The sequence below is a fragment of the Blennius ocellaris genome (genome assembly GCF_963422515.1).
Source record: "Blennius ocellaris genome assembly, chromosome: 3".
Taxonomy (NCBI): Eukaryota; Metazoa; Chordata; class Actinopteri; order Blenniiformes; family Blenniidae; genus Blennius; species Blennius ocellaris.
The window spans coordinates 21,909,165-21,917,048 of NC_137652.1; the positions used below are offsets into that span (position 1 = coordinate 21,909,165).

The following is a 7,884-nucleotide window of genomic DNA, read 5'->3' on the forward strand; positions in this document are numbered from 1 at the left end:
TTCCACAGGGCACTGTGTTCCAACCTATACTTTTCACATACTTCCCGAAGTTTTATTAGGAGGCACTTCATTAACCACGCAGATGACACACAGCTCTATAATGGAACAAGATGAAGCCAATTCCTGAGTGAGACACTATTAAAAGACAACGGGGCTGTAATGTTCTGCTTCTGAGCTCAGGTAAAACACATTTAACCGCAAACACTTAATAGACAAACTGTTTGATAATATATTCACATTGGATGCTATTAAATTGAACTCCTGTACCTCTGTGGGGCTTTCCAATGCTCTCCAGTATGCATTAAAGGGGCAACATCTGACTTAATGAATGTCTTTTTTCTTGATCAGGACTTATTTAACTCCCAAATTAAACAAGTGTGCGTGGCTGCTTTCCTTCACCTGTAATATCTCTAAGATCAGGAATATGTTGACTTAAGAGTGAGGAATTAATTCTTCCATTAGTTACCCTTTTCCAGTGAAGCTGCTGTAACTTTAGACTTCTTGAAAACATTTCTGTGTCATCATGTTGTATCATTAATTGTGACTGTGGAGCCAAGTCTTTCTTCTGCTGTCTTATGTTCACTTGTTTTTTTGCATAATTCCCAAAGTTATCAACTATCAAAATGTGCCAAAAAGCACTGAGTCATAAAATCGCTACCATTTAATGAAGCTCACAGTTCTGACTGCTCAGGTCTCTCTCTCTCTCTCTCTCTCTCTCTCTCTCTCTCTCTCTCTCGCTCTCTCGCTCTCTGTCTGATACAGATATTCTCCACCTCCTAATTGCATCACTTAAAAAAACAAATGCAACAAAGACACCCAGGACTGTTAAAATGTCTTTAATTTTTATGAACGTGTGCTCACAAAGAACAGCGACTAAGGTGCATGAACTGAACAGTACCATTCATCAGAGCTACTGCGAGGAAGCTGAGGTGGAGCAAAGTGCTGACGCATGAAGGTTTCACAGTTTCTGAAGCTGGCTGAAGTGCAAACATGCAACATGTTAATCTATCTCCGGCTACTGAGCGTCAACGCTTTACTTAAAGCTAGAACACGGAGCATTGTTTCAACAAACTGCTGCTAACGGGAACGACGTCATTACGACATTTCTGGACTGGACTGGACTGATGCGCAGCTCAATCCACCTGGATTTCTTTTTTTTTTTCCTTCGCCTGCTTTTGCGATGCATTGTGATAATAGACCAGATGTTGACTATGGAGTGCACGAGAGGCGGGCTGTTGGGGGGTTTTCGGCCACGGCGAGTGCTTGGGCCAGCAGCCCAGCACAACGTTCATTTGGCCTTCTGCGCCTTCTGTGCAGACTTGGTGACCTTACCGCTGGTGGGGGCTTTTTTCTCCACGCCTTTGATCACGCCCACCGCCACCGTCTGACGCATGTCACGGACGGCAAACCGGCCTGAGGAGGAGCCAGAAGAGAGAGATGAAGAGATCAACGTTCAAGTTAATGTTTCTAATATGGGAATATCAATATGATTGTTGATTGATGTGTTTTTATCCAACCATTTAAGCTTTTTCTCATGCCCCTAAAAGTAAACCAACTCCAACTGGACCTAAGGTTGTGCCAATTGGCGATCTGATCTCAATCTCCAAAACGATTCCCTCTGCCATCGATTGTTGTGTAAACAGCAGGTCTGCCTTGAAATATTTCAAAACAATAAATGCTGAGTTTGAATGAAATGCGTTGACTTCAACATAAAATCAAACTGCACTGAGGTGCAACTCTACAGACTTTGTTATACATGAACTTTCAGTAAAATCATGTCAGACGGCAAACAGTCGGATCAGGTGTCTGTGATTGGACAGGGCACAGATTGGACGACTGGATTAAGGCTGGATTCACCAACTCTAACTGGAATCTGCTCTTTTTCTCAGTTTATTTTTTCTCCATCCAGCAGTGTTTCAGAATACTGAGTGTATTCGGGGAGGAAGCGTACCCAGCGGCGGGTACTCGGAGAAGCTCTCCACACACATGGGTTTGCCGGGGATCATATCCACAATGGCTGCGTCTCCGGACTTCAGGAACTTGGGGTTGTCTTCCAGCTTCTTCCCGGAGCGCCGGTCGATCTTTTCCTTCAGCTCGGCGAACTTGCAGGCGATGTGTGCAGTGTGACAGTCCAGCACTGGGGCATATCCTGCGCTGATCTGCCCCGGGTGGTTCAGGATGATCACCTGCCGAGCAGCAGAGACGGGTTAGGCTGCGGGCGGAGGACGAGGTGTACGTCGCCGTGAGAGCCGCAGACCTGCGAGGTGAAGCCGGCCGCCTCCTGCGGTGGGTCGTTCCTGCTGTCTCCGGCCACGTTGCCTCGGCGGATGTCCTTCACCGACACGTTCTTCACGTTGAAGCCGACGTTGTCTCCGGGCAGAGCCTCAGTCAGCGCCTCGTGGTGCATCTCCACAGACTTCACCTCAGTGGTCACATTGACGGGGGCAAAGGTCACCACCATGCCAGGTTTGAGGACTCCCGTCTCCACTCGGCCCACGGGGACCGTACCGATACCTTTCAGAGAGGAAGAAGGATAGCAGTGTCCAACAGAATGAAGAGAGACTGAGAAACACTCAGCAGGAGCATTTAGGACAAGAAGAGCCACAAGGGACTTTTTCAAAAGACCCAATTCCTCAAATACTTGCCAGAACTGGGACACAGAACTCACCTCCAATCTTGTAGACGTCTTGCAGAGGCAGGCGGAGGGGCTTATCGGTGGGCCGGCTGGGGGGCTGGATGGCATCCAGGGCCTCCAGCAGGGTGGTGCCCGAGGCGTTCCCGTCTTTACGACTGATCTTCCAGCCTTTGAACCAGGACATCTACAGAGGAAGACAAGCTCAGTATGGACGATTTGACGACAATGTTTTCAAGTGAAAGCAGCAAACTTTCGTTGGGTTTTGGGTGTCCACTGACGCGACTACGTTGCTCAGAGCCACTGAGGGTTATCAAACACGAGACCAAAACTGGCCTGCAAGAGGCTCCAATATAGCCAAACCACACAGAAAATTGTGAACATTTAAAATTTACAAATTCCTTCAGAGAAGTAGACACAAAACAACACTGAGACTCGAGCTGAGATATTAGTGATGCTGCCATGGAAGACAGATACCTCGCTATCAAACTAGCCTCAAAGTCATGCTGTCGGGGTGAGTTTGTAAAAACATACATGATGCAACAGTTACAGGAGAAGTGCATTTGACATTTCACTGTATTTTGTGCCAGAAAGCATCAATAAAATTGGCTTTATGTTGCGATTGCAGTCATTTTTGGTAGTGATTGTTTGTTTTTCTGCTAAAATATAGACTTTTTTTCATGCATACTCTGCATTGGTGTGTGAATGTGTGTGTGAATAGGTGAATATGTTTAATAAAGTAAAGTGCTTTAGGACTGCTCAAGAAGTTGAAACACATTTTAAAAGTGAAATTCATTTACCATTTGCCACAACACACTGAAGGTGAAATTGGGATGTATGTGGCCGTGAACTAAAATAAGTTTGACATTGCTGATTTAAAGCAAATAGTCTAAAAGGTTTTTGTTCGAGACATCATCGTGGTCTCATTCCACCTGCGGACTCACATTGGGGCTGGGCTCCAGCATGTTGTCTCCGTTCCAGCCGGAGATGGGCACGAAGGCCACGGTGTCCGGGTTGTATCCGATCTTCTTGATGTAGGTGCTGACCTCCTTCACGATCTCCTCGTAGCGCTTCTGGCTGTAGTTGGGCTCGGTGGAGTCCATCTTGTTGATGCCCACGATGAGCTGTTTGACCCCCAGCGTGTAGGCCAGCAGTGCGTGCTCGCGGGTCTGCCCGTTCTTGGAGATGCCGGCCTCGAACTCGCCCACGCCGGCGGCGACGATGAGCACGGCGCAGTCGGCCTGAAGGAGGAGAGACTTTTAATGAAGGGCTTCTGCCCTCCGGAGCTGCTGCTGCTCATGTTCTACCTGAGAGGTCCCAGTGATCATGTTCTTGATGAAGTCTCTGTGTCCCGGAGCGTCGATGATGGTCACGTAGTATTTGCTAGTCTCGAACTTCCACAGAGAAATATCGATGGTGATGCCGCGCTCACGCTCCGCCTTCAGTTTGTCCAGAACCCAGGCATATTTGAAGGAACCTTTTCCCATCTGGAAGGATTAAAAAAAGAAAGAAAGAAAAACATACATTATTCTGAGTTGTTGTTCAGGTCATGGAGTCTTTTGTAGGTGTTACACATTAAAGGGTGACTTGGTATTTCCCAGCCTGAATCAACCAGGAAACTCACAAAATATGGTCATATATGAACAAGCCTGATGCAAAATGTATAGATATGTAAAAACTGCTTTTTTTGTTATATTGTGAGACTCATTTGGAACATTAGTGAATAATTAGTAAATACCTCCTTTGAGTCATCCATTTACATTCACTTTATGGACTTATTTTACTTTGTTAACAGCACTGACATTATTACTATCTCTAAGGTTCCGTTTGCACAATAACATTTCAAGTCAAAACGCACACTTTTTGTGTTTTTGTTTCAGAGAAGTTTCCCGTCTCCACAGCAACATTTTGAAAATGATGTCGATTTCATGTTGGGCCACGAGTGGGTGCTAGATTTCATAAAGAGAATTTCCATGTTACAGTGTGAATGTTTTTTTTAAAGGTTTCACTTGTAGCAACACTAAACTGATATGAACTCTTATTGAAAACAAAAACAAAGTCTGACGTAATTACATTTTTGATTTTACTGCAGTTACATGTTTTTTCATGTAAAAGTTCCCAAAGTTTCAGACTTTACCAGCGACACCGGAGCAAATATGAAACATGACTTGATGTTATTGTGTCTCTTGTGAAAAGTTGAGGCTTCCCGATAGAATCGTTCATCGTATCACCCGATCTTGAGTCTGACCTCAGCAGCTTCTTTCTCGAACTTCTCGATGGTCCTCTTGTCGATGCCTCCACACTTATAGATCAAGTGTCCGGTGGTAGTGGACTTCCCGGAGTCCACATGTCCGATGACCACGATGTTGATGTGGAGCTTCTCCTTCCCCATAGCGGCTCGGTCTGGAAAATGCAGATAACTAGACACATTGACAACAAACACACTAAAATGCGTTGTCTCTTCAGTCTAATTAGTTTTGGGTAGTTTTGTACTCAAGACATACATTTTCCACATCACAGACAAACAACAAGCCTTCTTAGCGCCTAATTTACTGAAATGTTTTAGAAAGCATTGTATAAAGAGATTGTACTTTCAGTTTGCAATAACACCCAGTGAAAAGAAGATTCAAATGAAGATTCTGTGAGCTTTAGACGCTGTTCACGTGACAATAATCTGCTGGAAAGTGTCTCGTTTCTGTGGTTGAAATGACCTGGATGGAGCTCTGAGAAAAGTGGAGTTGGACCTGTTGGCACACTTATCAAACATATCAGGCAAATAAATTTAAATTGCTTATTATTAACTTACTTATAATAATAGAGTCCACAACTAAAAGTGGATCCAGCTGATTAAATATCTCTAATCAGAATAACAGAAGCTTTTCTACTGATTTGCGTCTCCTTTCAATCATGTTAAAAGCCACATCATAAAGAAAAAATCCAAGCATTGTATATTCATCAGTCTGCAGAAACTCCCTCCAGCACTTAGTGCAAGACGTCAAACTTCACTACAAACAGGTAACATCATTTCTGCGTCACTGATCTCTGCTGCTGTATTTTCTTACATTAAACATACAAATGAAAATGTTCAGTCTTTGTTTTTCCTTCTTTTGTGCATAATTTACAGCACTTAAGAGTTGTCTTGAGTTTGATCAAATAAGCCTGCATCTGTTTCATTTTTATATGATCTGCTATACAAACTAAGGACTATGTTTTCAAGTAAAAACAAAACACCCTAGTTGTGTTTTTGGTTGTCTGTTTACATGACGATGTTGCTCAGAGCCACTGAATTTTTAAAAAAGGCTCCCAAGATAGAACTTTAAAAAACTAAAAACTAAACAAAACGCTTAATGCCTAAACAGGTGAATAAACTAGACACAGCAGTCACTTTTTCTAATATATGCTTATATAGAATCTCTTAGTTAGATTATTATTGTCGTTGTTGTTGTTGTATGAATTTGGGACTAAATGTTGACACGTTTACCACATTCAAATTGACCAGGGTGTGTCACTGTTGCACTTCTTTTGTCTTAGTAGAACAGACTATAACAACAGAATAGAATCCTAAAATATCACATAAGACCAAATCAAATTTGAATATGAAGTATATATGAATATTAAAATACACAAGGCTTCACTTAGACTAATGTAAGCATGGAATAATGGAACATACAGAAAAACATAAACAACAGTTATTGATCATAATGGTGTTTTTCAAATATTTATGCAATATAAGAAAATACATACATTTAATTCAACATTCAAGTCTAACAGGTGTATTATTATTATCATCAATATTATTATGATTGGAATTTACAAGTTGTTTCATAATAATAATAATAATAATAATAATAATAACACAACTTTGTTTATGTAGCACATTTTCATACATAACATGCGGTTCACAGTGTTGATTCAGTGAGTAAATAGTAAAAGCAAAAAGGCAAACATGTTATTTCATATATATAAAAAGAATATATGTATTGTTAATGACAGTTCATGGTAAGCTGCGGGTGCTTTTAGTTTTACATTGCGCATGCGCAACAGCGTCCTCCCAATTATGGTGATTGACCTTTAAATGTAACTGCATCACAGCGACAATAAAAAGCACATTACTTTTGTTTTGGTCAGTTGATCGAAAACAACAACACATTTGGTTGTATGTCTCGTTTCATGTCGTAATGAACTTTTAATTCTAACAATGTACTGAAATCGCCTCTTACACCTGATTTATGAAGACTTATTGACAGAGTGGCAAAAGATAACAACAACAACAATAATAATAATAATAATAATAATAATAAAAATAATAATCACAATGTTATTGATTAAAAAGTAATACTAATAATAAATAGTGATAATATTATGACAATTGTGCGTCAGTGGCGCACTGAGCAGGTGATCATGACTCTGCAGAGCTGAGGGTGTTTTGACAAATGTCTCCTCCTCATCCTCCTTGGGCAGACTTTTTCTCCTTGTGGCATCATGACAGGACTCGAACAATCCTCTTCTGAAACTGCGCCACAGCCCCCCCTTTACACCCCTTCTACGCCCCCCCCCCCCCCCCGGATCACATTACCACAACATGAATCCACTGCAACCGTCGAGTCTGCCTGAAGAAGCATTCATTACATAAGTGCGACTGCTCTTGTCTCCTTCATCCCCGAATCTGTGTGCGCACTGCAGGGGAGGCTGCTTCAGGGAAAAGACAGTGAGCTGCATGTGGAGGTGTCCTACCTTTTGTGGCTCCGAGGTGAAGATGAAACTGAAGCTGCAGACTTCGCAGCAGGAATCCGCTGCGTCAGCTGACGACCACCTGCAGTACTACGGCCCACCGCCAGAGGGGGGTGGAGGGGGGGGGGGACGACTCTCTCTCGTTCTCTCTCTCTGTCCAGAATGCCACGCCCACCTTTAAAAGTCATAAAACCTCCTGCTGCCGAACTTCAACTGAATCCTCCTGCTGCTTCAGCCCCTCAGCTGAGAATCCGATGTGAACATTTGAAGAATGAACAGTCTGTGAATGTGGAAGAACACCAACTGACCGGTCAGCCATAGCTTTGAAGAAAAGAGAGCGAGAGAAAAAAGGAAATGCAACTAAAAGAAAAAATGGAAAAAAAGAAAAAAGGGAAAAGAAAGGAAAAAGAACAAAAAAGAAAAAAGCTCAAAAATTCAGTTCAATTTCCACCGAGCTTGTGTGTGATGGTCGTGCATTTTATGTGCAGAACTCTTTAAAATGATAAGAAATATGCATCAGT

At 42.6% G+C, this 7,884-nt stretch overlaps 1 protein-coding gene across 1 annotated transcript; it reads right to left on the bottom strand.

Moving 5' to 3' along the window:
• Positions 1–913: 913 nt before the first annotated feature.
• LOC308144364 (elongation factor 1-alpha 1) lies at positions 914–5,024 on the bottom strand (the record flags this gene model as incomplete). The annotated part of the gene is made up of 7 exons (XM_080515468.1): positions 914–1,413; positions 1,952–2,186; positions 2,258–2,514; positions 2,669–2,819; positions 3,577–3,873; positions 3,940–4,119; positions 4,881–5,024. The coding sequence occupies 7 exons, from the start codon at positions 5,022–5,024 to the stop codon at positions 1,289–1,291; spliced, it is 1,389 nt and encodes a 462-aa protein (XP_080371594.1). The 3' UTR covers positions 914–1,288.
• Positions 5,025–7,884: the final 2,860 nt, after the last annotated feature.